We start from the raw sequence: 16,275 nt of genomic DNA, 5'->3' as shown, positions 1-16,275 counted from the left end.
TATAGGAACCTTTAGATTATGTTCCACGAGTGGATTTTACTTGGATTTATTAGAGACATTTTATGTACCGTCATTTAGACGAAATTTGGTTTCTGTTTCTCGTTTGGACAAATCAGGTTATTTTTGTTCATTCGGAGACAATAAAGTCAGTCTCTTTTACAATTCGAATAATATTTGCTCTGGTCATTTGGTGGATAATCTATATAGGCTTAACTTAAATTCCTATAATAATGAAATACTGCAAACGGGTACAAAACAAAAACTGAATGAGAATTCGGCATCATTATGGCACAAACGCCTAGGCCACATCTCTAAACAGAGAATTCAGAGGCTTGTGTCGGATGGAATTCTCGGACCCCTAAATTTGACGGACTTTGAAGTTTGCATTGAGTGCATAAAGGGGAAAAGGACAAACGAAAGGAAATTAGATGCCGAGAGAGCTAAAGATGTCTTAGAACTAATACATACCGATATATGTGGCCCATTCCCTACTGTCTCTTGGAATGGACAATGGTACTTTATTACGTTCATAGATGATTACTCTCGTTATGGGTATCTATATTTAATTCATGAAAAGTGTCAAGCCTTGGATGTTTTCAAGTCTTTCAAAGCTGAAGTTGAACTTCAACTTGGAAAGAAAATTAAAGCTGTCAAATCTGATCGTGGTGGTGAATACTACGGAAGATATGACGGTTCAGGTGAGCAACGTCCCGAGCCTTTTGCTCTTTTCCTAGAGGAGTGTGGTATTGTTCCGCAATACACCATGCCAGGCAAACCTAGCATGAATGGTGTTGCAGAGCGAAGGAATCGAACTCTTAAGGACATGGTGAGAAGTATGATTAGTCATTCTTCCTTGCCTGAATCACTCTGGGGAGAAGCCTTAAAGACCGCAGTGTACATCCTTAATAGGGTGCCAAGCAAAGCAGTTAACAAAACCCCATATGAAATTTGGATTGGGAAAAGGCCTAGTATAAAGCATTTGCATATTTGGGGATGTCCAGCTGAGGCGCGACCTTATAGGCCGCATGAAAGAAAATTGGACTCAAGGACAATTAGTTGCTACTTTGTTGGTTACGCTGAGTGTTCACGGGGGTACAAGTTTTACAATCCTGCATCAAGGTCTATTTTGAAACGGGAAATGCGAGATTTCTTGAGGATGTTGAGTTTGGGGGGAAGGAAATATTAGGAATGTTGCTTTTGATGAGGATTCTGTAACTGACAATGATCTGGTCTTTGTATTTATTATTGTTCAAGACACAGTTATAGTACAAGAGCACAATGAGAGTCCTATTGTAGATCTAGTTTCAGTACAAGAGAACAATGAGAATATTGTTGTTTCTCAAGATACTGCTACAGCACAGGAAAATAATGAGAATCCTCCTCAATCCCAATCCATACAGCAAGCTCAACAACCTCAAGAAGTGTCATTAAGGAGATCCAATAGAAAAAAGAGAAAATCCATCTATGGTCTCAAACAAGTTTTCCGTTAATGGTATCACAAGTTTAATTAAGTCATTACCTCATGGTTTTGAGGTAAATATTATAGATAAATGTGTATACCGCAAGTTCAGTGGGAGTAAATACTTTTTTTTGGGTCTTATCTGTTAATGACATTCTACTTGCCAGCAACGATATAGGCTTGTTGCATGAAACTAAGAAATTTCTATCGAACAAATTCGAAATGAAAGATCTTGGTGATGCCACTTTTGTATTAGGAATCGAGATACTAAGAGATTACTCTCAAGGTATTCTTGGATTGTCACAAAAGAACTATATCGAAAAGATTTTAAGTAGATATGTCATAGAAAGTTATAGACCAATGGACACACCCGTGGTTAAAGGAGACAAGTTTAGTCTCAAGCAATGCCCCAAAATGATCTTAAGAAGACAACAATGCATGATAAACCTTATGCATCAGCACTAGGGAATTTAATGTATGCTCAAGTCTACATACATCTCGATATATCATTTATAGTGGGAGTGTTGGGTAGATACTTGAGCAATCCGGATATGGATCATTGGATAGCTGTTAAACGCGTAATGCGTTGTTTAAAGAGAACAAAGGATTACATGCTTATTTATCGGAGATCAGAAAATTTGGAGATCATTAGGTACTCTGATTCCGATTTCATGGCATATGGTTGCGAAACTTTGTCACTGAGCTTCATATAGTAGATGACATTGAAAGGCCATTAAAGATATTTTGTGACAATAAGTCAGCAGTACCATACTCCAATAACAATAAGAGCTTGACAGAATCGAAGCATATAGACATCAAGCTCTTAGTTGTCAAGGAGAAAGGTTAAGAAAAACATATTTTCATAGAACATATAGGAACAGAGTATATGCTAGCAGACCCATTAACCAAGGGATTGATCCCTAAAGTTTTTCATGAGCACACTGCTCGGATGGGTGTCAATATTTGTGATGCCTTGGTTTAGTGAGAGTTTATTTTATGCTATATGTCCTATGACAGATATTGAGTTATTTTTCTGCAGAATTAAGTTGATGGTTTATTTCATGTTATGTGAAATGTTCATTTTGCAATATTTATATTGTATTTGATCTCAATAAAGTTGGACCAGCTGGAAATAGACATGCATGAGATCACTTGGCATGTAATTTCCATATTACTCATCCAAATTTGATCTATGTCGTTAAGTATATTAGGATGGTGATTGGCGTGGTTTAGTCAAGGGATTTAATGTGATAAAAGCTGCGGTAGTTCCATATCTAATGTATGAGACGGACCAGATTGTTAAAGTAATGAGAGAAATAGCATTCAGATGCGCGCATAAAGTTTATAAGATGTGATTATGTCAAGAAATAATATATGTATAGCCCAAGTGGGAGATTGTTAGGAAATTATTTGATTTCCTAACTTATTTGTGGGCAATACATATATTAATTATAATCACAAATTATGCTATTTCAAATTAAATGACTTATATAATGATGATCTCATTTATTACTAATGAATAAGTCATTATTACTTTTGATTTGGAATTAAATGAGAATAAAACCGGATATTATCTTTTGTTCCTTAGATAATTATTTTTTTGGATTTTAGATATATTATCTTTTGGGCTTTAGATACTATTTTATTTGGGCTTAAGGGTTTAATGGGTGCCATGCTCAAATATAAATAGACCTTCAGGGTTTCGGTCCCCAAGATACCAAAAGCCGCCTTTGTTACTCTTTCCCCATCAAAAGAGTTACAGTACAGCCTCCTAGGAATACAGAAGGCTTTGGTTGAGGAAGATCGAAAGAACCACAAGATCCAAACTCTTCCGATCGTATGATTCATGTTTATGAATTCAGGTACGCTTCCGCATTATGATATATATATTTTTGGTGATTCAATATGGATGATCTGGGATATTGGAAATTAATTTATTCTAACAATTTTACCACGCACTGAGTATAAAAACTATGGATGTTATTTTTTAGGATAATTTACTTAAACAAACTAAATGAAATTAATTAAAAAACTACTAGATTGTCCTAATGTTAAAAAGATAATATTTTTGTCCTCAAATATTTTATATAAATCGTTGTTATCATAGAAGTTTTAATAAAAAGATATAAAATTCGAAGAAAGATAATGATTTAATTTATACTTAAATGAAAGAGTAAATCGTTATTGAATTACAGATTCACTTTTTACACATAAAATAAAGTGATGAACCACGATTTATGATCAATCATTGAAGCATTAATAAAACAAAACCGTAAAACAAAACCATATCACATATATACTACGATTTATGTTGTAAGGACATGAAATCCTTATATATACAAGGATTTAATCATTAATGTATGGAATGAAACCATGTGGACTTAATAGCAAGTAGTATTTTCTTGATTTTATTTCATTGAAAAAAACAAATTCATTAATTAAGTCCACAGAAACATTTGTACCATAAAGAGAAAATTATTCGAATGTATAAATATAGCTTTGGATAGGATGAAAATGTTGTAGAAAACAAAAGAAAAGAAGTGATAGTGATAATTTTCTAGCCCCTGTGCATAATAAGGGGGAGATTAAAGAGATTAGAGAGGGTGTAACTTTATTCAATCAGATTTTGATGTAATTTTTTTGTAAATATTATTTAAAAAAATGTTTTTAACTTTAAAATTTGGTAACTTTATAGCAAATAAATTTTAAAAAAAATTATTGTAAATGATCAATTTTTTAAAAAAATAAAAAAATATAAAAATCAAATTTTTGCACGTTTTAAATATTTATTCAAATATTAACAAAATAAATAAGTCGTTTAATAAATATAAATATTTTTTATTTATAAAAAATATAAAATTTATTAATTATTTTTTGTTATATTTTTAAATTATTCAAAAAATATTTTGTCCATAATATCTTATGTATATACACCATTATTGCTGCATATTTATGTCAGGTAATTGTATCGTATTAATAAATGATTTCGTCTTTACGGTATAAATATTTGTGTGAACTTAATTAATGAAATTTTTTACTAAACAAAATAAAAAAAATGTTTTAATTTGAATTGATGTCTCTATATTAGACAAATAGTCAATAATACAAATAAGTGCCAAAAATATGATAGACTATTCGATTTTAAAAAAATAAAAATTCTGGTAAAAGAAGAATGGTAAATTGTGAAAAAGAGGCAAATAGTCTTTTTGCTAAGAAGGATAAAGACATAATTGGGACAATTATAATTGTGTAAAGTCATGATATAATTGAATATCTAAAAATGGTCAAAATGATGAGATCTCAATAAACTATGTCTTTACAGAAAAAAATAAAATTGAAGAAATGATTATTGATGATATATTTGCATATAATGTACCGCTAAATATTATGCATAAAAATGAGTATCCTGAACTAAAAACTGTCGAAAAATGTCGACGAATGGTTGATTGGCGAAAATGAAAAGAAGTCATGAAAAATGAATTATATTCACTTGCAAAACGTGAAATCTTTGGACCTGTGGTCTGAACGTTAGAAGGTGTGAAATTTGTTAGAAGCAAATGGGTATTTGTGAGGAAACAAAATGAGAATAATGAACTTGTACGCTATAAAGCTCGACTTGTAACACAAGGTTTCTCACAAAGACCTAGTATAGACTATAAGAAGACCTACTCTCCTGTAATTGATGCAATTATCTTGAGATATTTGATTAGCTTATCTGTATATCATAAGTTAAATATGCATCTAGTGGATGTGGTCACCACTTATCTATATGAGAGTCTCTAAAGGAATAAAGATATCTGAATCATCCAAAGAGAATTCTCGAAGATTATACTCGGTTAGATTGCAAAGATCTTTATATGGTTTAAAACAATCTAGATGGATGTGGTACAGTTATCTTGCAGAGTATTTGATGAAAAAAGTGTTTAAAAATGATAATATTTGCCCATGTGTTTATATAACAAAATTACATATAAATTCATTATAATTATTGTGTATGTTGATCATGGTTCTGAAAACCAAACCGGACCGGCTAGTTCAACCGGAATAACCGGGAACCGGTCACCTAACCGGTCCGGATAAGGTCAGAAACCGTCTGGCAAAAAATCGATAAAAAACCGGTCGAATCGGCGATTAACCGTTGAACCGGGTGAACCGTCCGATTTTTTAGCGGTTTTTGGTTTGAAATTAAAAATGCTAAACGGCGTCGTTTTGTCTCTTAAAAAAAAAGAAAAAAAAAACCACCATACGGGCAGTACAGAAGGCTCCCTCTTCCTTCACTTTCACAATTCACACAACCTAAACCCTATCAGAGAACTCAGACAAGAGCAACCCCCACCAACAGCTGCTTCTCACCCTCTTCTCCTCATCGTGGAACATCGCCGTCGCTCGCGCCGCCCACTTTACCGTCGCACATCGCTCATCTTGTCGTCTCGCCTCTTCAGTCTCCGGCCTCTGCTTATCTTGTCGACTCACCTCTACGGTAAGCACTCCTCGGCTTCTCCTCTCCTCGTTGACGCAACCAGCGTTGATCACTCCACCCACATCCCTCTGTCTCCGGTTTGTTTACTTCGTCTCTGTCGCTAGCTCGCCGCCCAAATCGCCTCTCTGCTCGCCTCTCCGTTCTTCGCGGCCAGATCTGAGATCTACCTCTCCCAATCCAGCGTTATCACGGCGGCCAGATCTGAGATCTACCTCTCCTTCCCATTCACCCACTACTCCATCGATCTGAGATCTGTTTATTTTTTCTTAATGCAGAGTTCAATTTTTGAATTCCTGCTGTTGTCAGTATGAGAAATCTTTTCTTTCTTGCTGTTGTGGAAATTGGAATCCCTAGAACTTAATTTGTTTGTACTTGTTCTTTGGTTATCAATTGTGTCCTGAATGTATTGTTGTTAATTTTTATGACCTATAGGTATGTGATTTTGATGTGGGCTTCTCTCACTTTCTTGTTTGTTACTGATTAGTTACAATTAATTAGTTTCTAATTTTTTTTCAAGTACTCTTCTTTTCTTTGTTTTCTGAAACTCTAGAAACTTGTTTCTGCATAATTAGTTTGGTGGGTTTGGACTCTGAGTATTTGTTTTGAGAATTGTTGTTCATTATCTCGGTAAGAACTTGTTAGAAGTTAATTAAAAAATTTTCATTTTAAATTTTATTTAGAAATAATTAAATTTTCAAAGATTTTATTAATATTTAATTAAACCGGTCACTTGACCGGTTCGATTTTCAGAACCTTGATGTTGATAACTTAAATATCATTAGATCTCCTAAAGAAATTTCAGTGATCATAAATATTCTGAAAGAAGAGTTTTAGATAATAAAATATTGGAAAAACCAAATTTTGTCAAGACCTGCAAATAAAGTATGTAACAAAAGGGATATATGTTCATCAAAAGATTTACATAGAGAAAATGATAAAGAGATTTTTTATGAATGAATCACACCCAATAAGAACTTCAATTATTGTTAAATCTTTAGATGTGAAGAAGGATCCATTTTGACTAAAAGAAGAAAATAAAAAAACATTTGGTCCTAAATTACCCTATCTTAGTGTCATAGGGACATTAATATATCTTACTAATAATACACGTTCCAACATAGCATTTGTCATAAACTTATTAGTAAGATATAGTTCCTCTCCAAGACATTAGAATGTAATAAAAAATGTGTTTTGATATCTTTGTGGAACAATTGATATGAAATTATTTTATCCTTATGGATCTAAATGACAATTGGTTGGCTACATAGATGCAAGTTATTTATCTGATCTCCATAAAGGTAGATCCCAAACAGGATATTTATTTACACTTGGTTACATAGTTATATCATAGAGATCTACAAAGCAAAATATAGCCGCAACATCTTCCAATAATGCTGAAATATTTGCAATACATGAGGCAAGTCATGAATGCTATTGGCTTAAGAATCTGATCGGATATATTCAATCATAACGTAGGTTGTCTGATAAGAAGATAGCTCCAATAACATTGTAAAGATAATGCAGTGTGTATTGCTTAGCTCAAAAGTGGATACATCAAAGATAATCTAACGAAGTATATTTTTCCCAAGTTCTTCACACATGATCTTCAAAATCAAAGAACAATTGATGTTCAATAGATTCGTTCAAATGATAACTCAACAAATTAATTCACAAAGTTACGTCTAACACCCTCCTTTGAAAAATTGGTACACCAAATCAGAATGCATCGATTTTGAGATCTTAAGTGATGTTACTAACTGGGAGAGAGACTATACTCTTTTTTCTTTGATAAGATTTTTGTTTCTATTATATTTTCTTGACAAGACTTTTAATGAGACAGTTCTCATCACAATAGAATATTATACATTTTTCCTTTCGAGAAACTATAGGGAACAATGTTTTTTTCTGAACAACCAAACAATAGGTAAAAAAAAAGTTAATTTTAATTTTTAAAATCAAATTTTAAATTAATTAGGTTTAATCATAATATTGAATCTTTTTTTATTTTTGAATATGATGGTAATCAGTGGCTAAGGGAATGGGGGTTGAATCTTAGCCCCTTTTTGCTGAGTAATACTAGCTGCCTTTCAAATTAGCTTCAGGAGATTTTTCTGCGTTTTGTCTCATAACCAGATACGAGACATTTTCTTTTTGTCTCGTACCCAGCCAGGAGATATCTTTCAATTTTGTCTCCTTAGCAACAGAAACTGAAATGGAGTAGAAGAGAAAGAGAGAATCACACCAAGAAGTATCCTAGTTCATCTGCCAAGTGCAATGCAGCCTACATCCAGTCTTCATCATAACAATGATGGAATTTCACTATAATCATCTTAATTACAGACACCAATTCTCCCTAGGAACTACCCTTCCTATCCGGGACAAGTCGAGAATCTATCCCCAACCCTGAACTTGACTTGGTCACCTACCAAGCTTTCAACTGCTAAGTGCTAACCCAACTTGCAAGGGGATTCCCACAGAATCATGATACACAACACATAGATGTACAAAGGACCTCTAAGACACATAAGGCTTTTTCTTTAATTTTGTACACTCTACCTTTTTTCACTCACTGGTTTTTTCTTACAAACCTCACACTGTTTGTCTTTTTTACCATGAGACTCAGACAAACAAAACTAAAGAAAATACAAAATGAAACACATTGAAGGAGAAGAACTTTTGTTAGCTTGGGTAGCTATGAGAACCCTGTACTTTTTCTCCTTGTTTCAAGCCTTGGCGGTTCACCTTTATTATAGAAGGAGAAGCCTCCAAGGTTGAAACGGTTCAACCGAGCCAACTTCTTCTTCTTCAATCATCAAATCGGTTCGGACAGAGAGAAGAGAGAGGGAACCGAAAGTTAAAACCAACATGCAATTACCTCTCTCTCATCCCTTTTCTTCAAACTTCATCAATCTAAGCCTTTCATCTTGACTTGGTCCCCAAAACGGATTTCTGACCCTTGATGAATGCTTGATCCTTGACAGCTCCATTTGCTCCACTTCTGCTTCCTCCTCCACGTAGCTACAGTAGCTACCTTCTGTGATGGATGAACAAAAAGTAGAGACGAGCCATACCCCAGGGATCTTCTTCTCTGACCGAAATGGATTGCTTCTATTTCTAGGTATAGAGATCTTGAGATTTCCTCACCACATCTTACCTTTTGTGGCAAGAATCTTAGCCACACCATATTGTAGATCTTCCTTTTGCAAGGGCCATCATCACCTTGGCCATTTGCCTTTTCATAGCTTTTGTTCTTCTTCCTTTGATAGCTTGCTTCTACAAGCTTCTTCCCTGTCAGTGAAATGATACACGAAAACTAGAGAGAGAAGAGAGAGAAGAGTGAAAAGTTTTTCAATGTAATTGATGAATGAAATTAAAATAAATTAATTTCCCACTCCCCATGCTTAGTAACGTGTGAGAGTAATAAAAGCCATCAAATCAATTTTGAATTTTATCTCTCCTATTATCAATACAATTAAATCCATTTAATTAACTTTAAATTCCATTCCAAAGTGGGAGTAGGTAACTGTGAAAAGCATGCACCATTGCTTTCATTCTTCTTCCAATTTCGGACCAAGCCTTGTTGGTCTTTGTAACAAAGATTAATTGGGCTTTGCTAACAAATTTCTTGGCCCAACTAAATAATTCAGCCATATGTCATATAGAATTTTTGTACAAGGTTGAATGTATTTTCTTAACATATATGAGCTTTAAGTTGCTTTATGCCCAATGACCAAGATCTGCAAACAAAACAGAAATTATTAACTAAATAATTTGAAGCTTTAAAAACAAATTAATAATTTCTAATATTTTTAACAATGTTTGATCATCACAATGAACTTGAAGTTTTCCAAACTCAACAGAATTTTTTTTTTCAAATGACGTCACCTTCCGTTTATTCACACAGTCCTCCCATTTCTTCTAGCTGTCTGCTGTTCAGACCTCCGCCGCTATGCGTTCACAGTGTGCCGCCGATCCACCTGCACAGATCTCATTCGCCACCAGAAGGAGAGCCATCGCAAGCTGCCCGTCCGTCCACGAGGTGCGCGGCCGGCTGCGAGTGTCGTTGTATTGCGTTACACGTGCAGCTGCCGCAACTGCTCTCTCGCAATCCTGCGCCACTGCCGCCACTGCTGTATTGTGACCCCGGTGCCCTCGTAGCTACTGCCTCGTTACTTATTTCTTATCAACTAAATCAGATGTTCATTTTACTATGTATGCAGATGGTTCTTTTCATTCTAAAGTGGATGTTTATTTGGGTATACCATTGGTATTATACTTGATTTGCTTGATTCTACATGCACATGCTCCGTAGGTTTCTTTTGTTATGTGATTTGGATTAGGTTTAGTTTAATTTTGCTTGAAATCAAGTTGGGTTTGAGTTACACCATTTAAACATGGTGCACAGGTGGTATTTTGGACAACTTATTAGTTGTTTCTTATCAACTAAGGCGGATGTTCATTTTACTATGTATGCGGATGGTTCTTTTCACTAAGATGTGGATGCTTATTTGGGTCATACTATTTGGGTGAACAAAGCAACAGCATGCGATGGAAGTGGCAAAGACACAATGCAGCAGCGTGAAAGCAAGGGCAGAGGTGCAGCGTTGGAGCATCGGCAGAACAAGGCCTCTGGCTAGGCGACGGTGCGACGTCACTCGTGGGTTTCGAAAGGCAGAGCAGTGGTGCGCAAAGAATAAGGAGAAAACGCGACTGCACAGTGGTGACACAGCGGCAGTGGTGCAGCGTCTGAGCAACGGAAGAACTGCGATTCTCCTCGACGGGTTAGCGATGATGGGCGAGAGCGACGCTGGGAAGCTTCGTTTCTGGTGATAGGAAAGGCGGCGGTGTAGTGATGCAGTAAAAAAACAGAGTTGATATTAGGAATAGGTAAAAACGGGGTTTAAGTTAGGAAAAAAAGTAAAATGAGAAAGTGAAATTGAAAACACGATAAAATAATTATATTGGATGTTATTTTCATATTTAGTGGACTTAGGATGTAATCTATTATTTACAGTGTTTATAATTTTTGTTATCTACCTAACGAAAGTATTTTCTTTCACTAAAATTTTTTTTATTAATTTTTTTTGGTAAAATTTTAACGAAGCATATCCTAAATAGAGATAAAAAAAAATGTGACATATTATTTTAATTGAAAGAATGTTATGGTTCGTATGCCTCACTGCATCACCAAACCAATAATCATCCAAATTCGTCAATTTTACCTACACGAGTATTCTTATAAATAGACTAATAAGTGACCACACTTCATACACACCATATTTAACACAAATCAAAGAAGTACTCCGAGAGTTGTCTTCATAATATATATATATATATATATATATATATATATAAAAGAGTGTGTTATAAAATCTCAATTATAATAAAATATACATATTAGAGAGTATTAATAAAAATATCTTATTCTATCCATTTTATTTATATATCTACTTATCTTTTCTATATTTATTATTTTACAACAGTTCTTAAAATTTTAAAAAGTAATAATTTGGTCAGTTATTTTTATACAAATAATAGGGTAAATAGATTAGTTATTTAAAATTAAAATTTAAAAAAATAATTATTTTTTATTTTATTATAAATTAATCTACATAATGTTCTAAAGGATTAGGATCAATTTATCTTTTTTAAAAAAAAAAAAGAGTAACTTATGACTTATCTTTCCTGAATAAAAAAATCTAGGCCAAAAAAAATTGATATTTCTAATAAAAAATTAACAAATTAATTTACAATATTTTAACAAATTTGACGAGTCAGTTCTTAAAATCTTCAAAAAGTAATACATTGATCAGTCTAAGTTATTTAAAATTCAAATTCAAATTCAAATTCAAAATAGTTATGAAATTAATGTATTTTTTGTTTTATTAAAGATTCTTTTTTTTTAAATAGATTTTATTAAAGATTCTAACTTTCTTTTTCTTGGTTTGGAAAAGTAGGAAAACTAACAAAATTGTTAGAGGAATAAGAAATCAAGGCCCAAAAAGAATAAAAAAAATTGAGTGGTGTGGCTGGGAGAGTTTCTCGTGTCGTCTAAAATAAACCGCCCTATCGCTCTCTATATAAACTTCACCCCCTGACCCAAAAAAAATAAAACTTCACCCACCGCACCTTCGTATTCTTTTGCCTTTCGCAATTCACCGACAATACATCGCAACAAGTTTCTGGTATTATTACTGTTCTTCCTATTTAAAATATCTTCTTTTTATTGGTGTTATTTCCTGTTTATGCTCTTTCTCTCAATCGACGCATATGTCACCACAAGTTTGAGGAATAATCTCGTGTTTTGCAATGTGCGGGGTTGAATTTGTTTCATTGCTTTGATCTTATTGTTACGTGTTTAGTTAATTTAGATGTTGGAACTTTATTGTTTTCCCTTTTCAGGTGAATGATTTTTTCCTTGTTGGCTATTTTTGTTTGTTTGTTTGTTCGCTCAATGTTTTCTTAAAGTAATTGTGCGTTAGGAACGAGGCAGTTTTATATATGCGTTGTTTTGTACTTTTCAAATTGTTCGTTATGGGAAGGTCTCGTTTATAGTTAAGAATTGAATCGTTACATAATAATTTAGTTAAATAGATCAAATCATTTAATAATTTTTAACTATTAACTTTACATGGAAACAGCTTTATAATTACTCTTCAAACTTACTCCATATGATCATGTGTGCAAATAGTTGAAACTTGAAAGAATATGCCTTTGTACAATAACAACGTTTATGTTCATTGAATATTTTGTATATTTGTTAATTGTTAGATAATTTTCATATTTTTCATGGATCGAGAACTCATAGCAAGTGAACACTTTATAGATGTGTATCCAAATTTCTCATCAATCATCTGACTTGGATTATATTCTATATATGTCGTTCAGTGCCCCGAGTGGTTGATTACAGCAAAAGGACTTTGTTCGTTACAAGTTAGAGAGGCCAACTTTCATGTCTGAATTCGACACTAACATCTCAACTGCTTTTGGTGGGTATTGAATTTCTATCTGCTCGAACATTTATGCTGTATGCATATATTGACACCAATGTTAACTGATTTCCTTTCAACAATTTGTCATTGGTTCTGTCTTTTTGATGTGATTCTGTGATTGAATAGATCCCTTTGCTGAGGCAAATGCTGACGACTCAGGTGCTGGGGCAAAAGAGTATGTTCATGTGCGTATACAACAACGCAACGGAAGGAAAAGCCTGACAACTGTTCAAGGATTAAAGAAAGAATTCAGCTATACTAAGATACTCAAAGACCTGAAGAAAGAATTCTGCTGTAATGGTACTGTTGTACAGGACCCTGAGTTAGGCCAGGTTTGTGTTCTTCCTGATAAATTATGTTCCTTATTTTAGTTTTTAGTTTTCATTCATAGCATAATAAGTGTATCATATTTAATATTCTGTCTTGATCTTAATTACAAAACTTTTGTTTTAGGATTTTGTAAATGAAACAAAAGAGAACAGAAAAATGTTTCCCGGTGTCTATGTAAGAACTGGTACCTAGAGATATAGTAAGGAATGATAGAAAATAGAAGAAAACCTCGGAATTCGATTTATACACTATAGTTGTAGTGCAGTACGTTCCAGTACAGGAACGGGCATGTCTGGTACGTGGTACGTCACCTAATTAGGGAATTCTTATAACTATGATTTATACCAGTGGGTGTAAACCTTCTACTGCAAGAGTGTACTAACATCGAAGCTTGTACCAATAGTTTGCGAGTATTCAAGAGACTCGCGCTCTCCTTGCCTGAAGTATATTTCTGACCTCTCTAAGATAATCCTCTGGTTACCCCTCTCAGCCCTTGATAATTCCCAACTCCCCTCTTAGAATGCTCACACTCTTACTTTGCCACTCGCCAGCTATGCAAGTTTGTTATATAAAACCCACTCTAGCCGCCCAATTACATTAAGTCCTCTAGGTTCCTAAAGGTTTCCTTCACAAAATCTTAAAATAATTACACGAGTATCATTCAGATATCGGTATCCAATCTTTCCATCCTTCGATGAACAAAATCTTACATTCCAATTTTGCATGGATGCAGGTCATACAGCTTCAGGGAGATCAAAGAAAGAACGTTTCAACTTTCCTTGTCCAAGCGGGCATAGTAAAGAAGGAGCATATCAAGATTCATGGTTTCTAAGGCCTAAGCCGCAATTGGCAGGCAATTCAGCTTCAGGCTCCAATTAATATCGCTATATATAGCTTATAATAGTCTGCTATATTATAGTTTAGAACACACCATATAATAGTTTCTACCGTTGTGGATGTTTATTTGCTGGGTTATGTAGCAGAATTATATGTATGCTTCTAAGACAACTATCTTCGATAAATTTGTTATTGTTTATTTTGACATATTGAATGATTGTTATGGATTTATGGGAACTTACCTGTTTGGTTTGTAAATGCATTTTTATTTTCATTTTTAATTTCTGGTTTTAAGAATTTTGCAAGAAAAATAACTTGAAAAGGAACACAAGATTCTATTGTGTTCAGAAGCAAAAAATCTTCTCTTCACACAATTTTAAAGATCAGAAAAATCCTAGACAGGATGAATTGAGTAATGCGTTTGCAGACGAGTTTGTTTTCTTTTATTTTTTTTGAGTCAGAGAGACTAGTTTTTCCTTGACCTGATAGATTTTTTTTGGGGTGTTATGATATATAGTTATTCGGGTTTGCTTTCCAAAATGATTCAAAATGGTCTACAAAGTTCCTGTGTTTCTTGCTTCATGTTTTTCCCCTACAAAATCTAGCGAATTTAGTTGGACCTGATAGGCTGACATATTATTGGGCTACTAGAGAAGGTATACATGGTTTTACCATTAAAAGTTAAACAGGTCCATGACCCCAAAAAAAAAAAAGGTATACAATACATCTAAAAAAGGTCTAATATACATAAAGATGAAATTTTCAAAATTAAGGTCCATGACTCATATTTAAGTGTTTTAAAAAATATTCTTAATATTTTTAAAGTTACAAAAGTAAGTATATTATTTCTTTTTTTTTTTGCAAAATATAAAATGAGGAGCTCATGTTTTTTAAAATACAAATACTTTTTTTTTTAAATTTTACTAAATCGAATTTTTAGTATATCTCAATGCACCTCACTCCACAAACATTTTAGAAGACTAAATATTGTTTCTAAATGATATCACATAATGTCTATATATATATGGATTTTTTTTCTATAAATCACTATTCTTAAAAGTCTTATTATTAAATTAATAAGAGGTGTATGAATAGTTATATCTCCAACATAATTCCTTATGTAGGAGTCTATTTTGGGGTCCCATGATAATTTTTTTTCTTTGTATTGACCTTATGTTAAAATTCTTTCTTTTTAGAATTAATAAGGATTGAACATTTAAGTCATAGAATTTTTATATGTCATAAAATTATTTCTTTCAAAAATTTAAGATGAAAGGATATATAAATGGTTATATATTTAACACACACTCTCATGCAATAGCCTTTGTTGGGTTTGCACAAATTCTTTTTATAAATTTTCTTTTTTTTTTATTGGTCTTATGATTTTTTTTAATTTAACAAGGATCAAACTCTAAATTTTTCGATAATAGAAACTCAATACCATACGATGATGTCATTTTTTTTTTCTAAAAGTGTGACGGAGAAAAAATATCGAAAAAGATTTTTACAAAAATATCGAGTTGTAAGTATAGTTTTAAACCGACAATTAAACTTCAATCAATGTTTAAATTGTTTGTCCCAAATACAAACTCAATAAAATTAACCGAAATATTTAATCCTCGGGTCATCTCTCAAGGAATTACAGGAAAGTGTATTTATTATTGGTTATGAGATTGTATCTTTTTGGGTTTTGAGTTTAATAAGCAAAGAATGTAAATAACAAGAAAATAAACTAACAACTAAGAAAAGTCCTAGCAAGGGTTGAGAAGCGGAATTCCTATCCTCATTACCATTGTCAATTGTGATGGTAATTGCAAATTGCTCTCACGTAATTAACCTCTAACAATTGAAGGAAAGTCAAGTGAGCAAATCAACTTGAGTTCACAAGTCCTAATAAAAAACTAGAGTTAGTGAAGCTCAAGCCAACTAGCAACTTTCAATCAACAACCAACAAGAGACTTTCACAATTCAAGAGTCTCCAAATTACTCAATCCAAGCTAAGAATACAAAAATCTAATTTAAAATCCAACCAAGCATTTTATCAAACATTTGGAAGGCACAAAATAAAAGTATAGAGAATTAATAAGAGATAATAAAATCTAAGATATCCAATTACAAGACAACAATAACCAATAATTAAAGAAAGAACAATAACATAAAAATATGAATTGCATTAA

General features: G+C 33.0%; 1 protein-coding gene across 3 annotated transcripts; it reads left to right on the top strand.

Annotated features, from left to right (window-relative positions):
- Positions 1-11,854: 11,854 nt before the first annotated feature.
- LOC112737547 (protein translation factor SUI1 homolog) lies at positions 11,855-14,356 on the top strand. Of its 3 annotated transcripts, none has more exons than XM_025787496.3 (4): positions 11,855-12,124; positions 12,828-12,928; positions 13,058-13,263; positions 13,995-14,356. In XM_025787496.3, exons 2-4 carry the CDS (start codon positions 12,892-12,894, stop codon positions 14,091-14,093), a joined length of 342 nt encoding a protein of 113 aa, XP_025643281.1. In that variant the 5' UTR covers positions 11,855-12,124; positions 12,828-12,891; the 3' UTR covers positions 14,094-14,356. The 3 variants fall into 3 exon arrangements, with proteins under 3 accessions (XP_025643281.1, XP_072067451.1, XP_072067452.1); XM_072211350.1 differs by having other exon boundaries at positions 12,116-12,250; XM_072211351.1 differs by lacking the exon at positions 11,855-12,124 and adding an exon at positions 12,133-12,341.
- Positions 14,357-16,275: the final 1,919 nt, after the last annotated feature.

This window comes from Arachis hypogaea, chromosome 13, assembly GCF_003086295.3.
Source record: "Arachis hypogaea cultivar Tifrunner chromosome 13, arahy.Tifrunner.gnm2.J5K5, whole genome shotgun sequence".
NCBI lineage: Eukaryota > Viridiplantae > Streptophyta > Magnoliopsida > Fabales > Fabaceae > Arachis > Arachis hypogaea.
The sequence above is the reverse complement of the archived record's forward strand: the minus strand, read 5'-3'. Positions and strand labels throughout refer to the sequence as shown.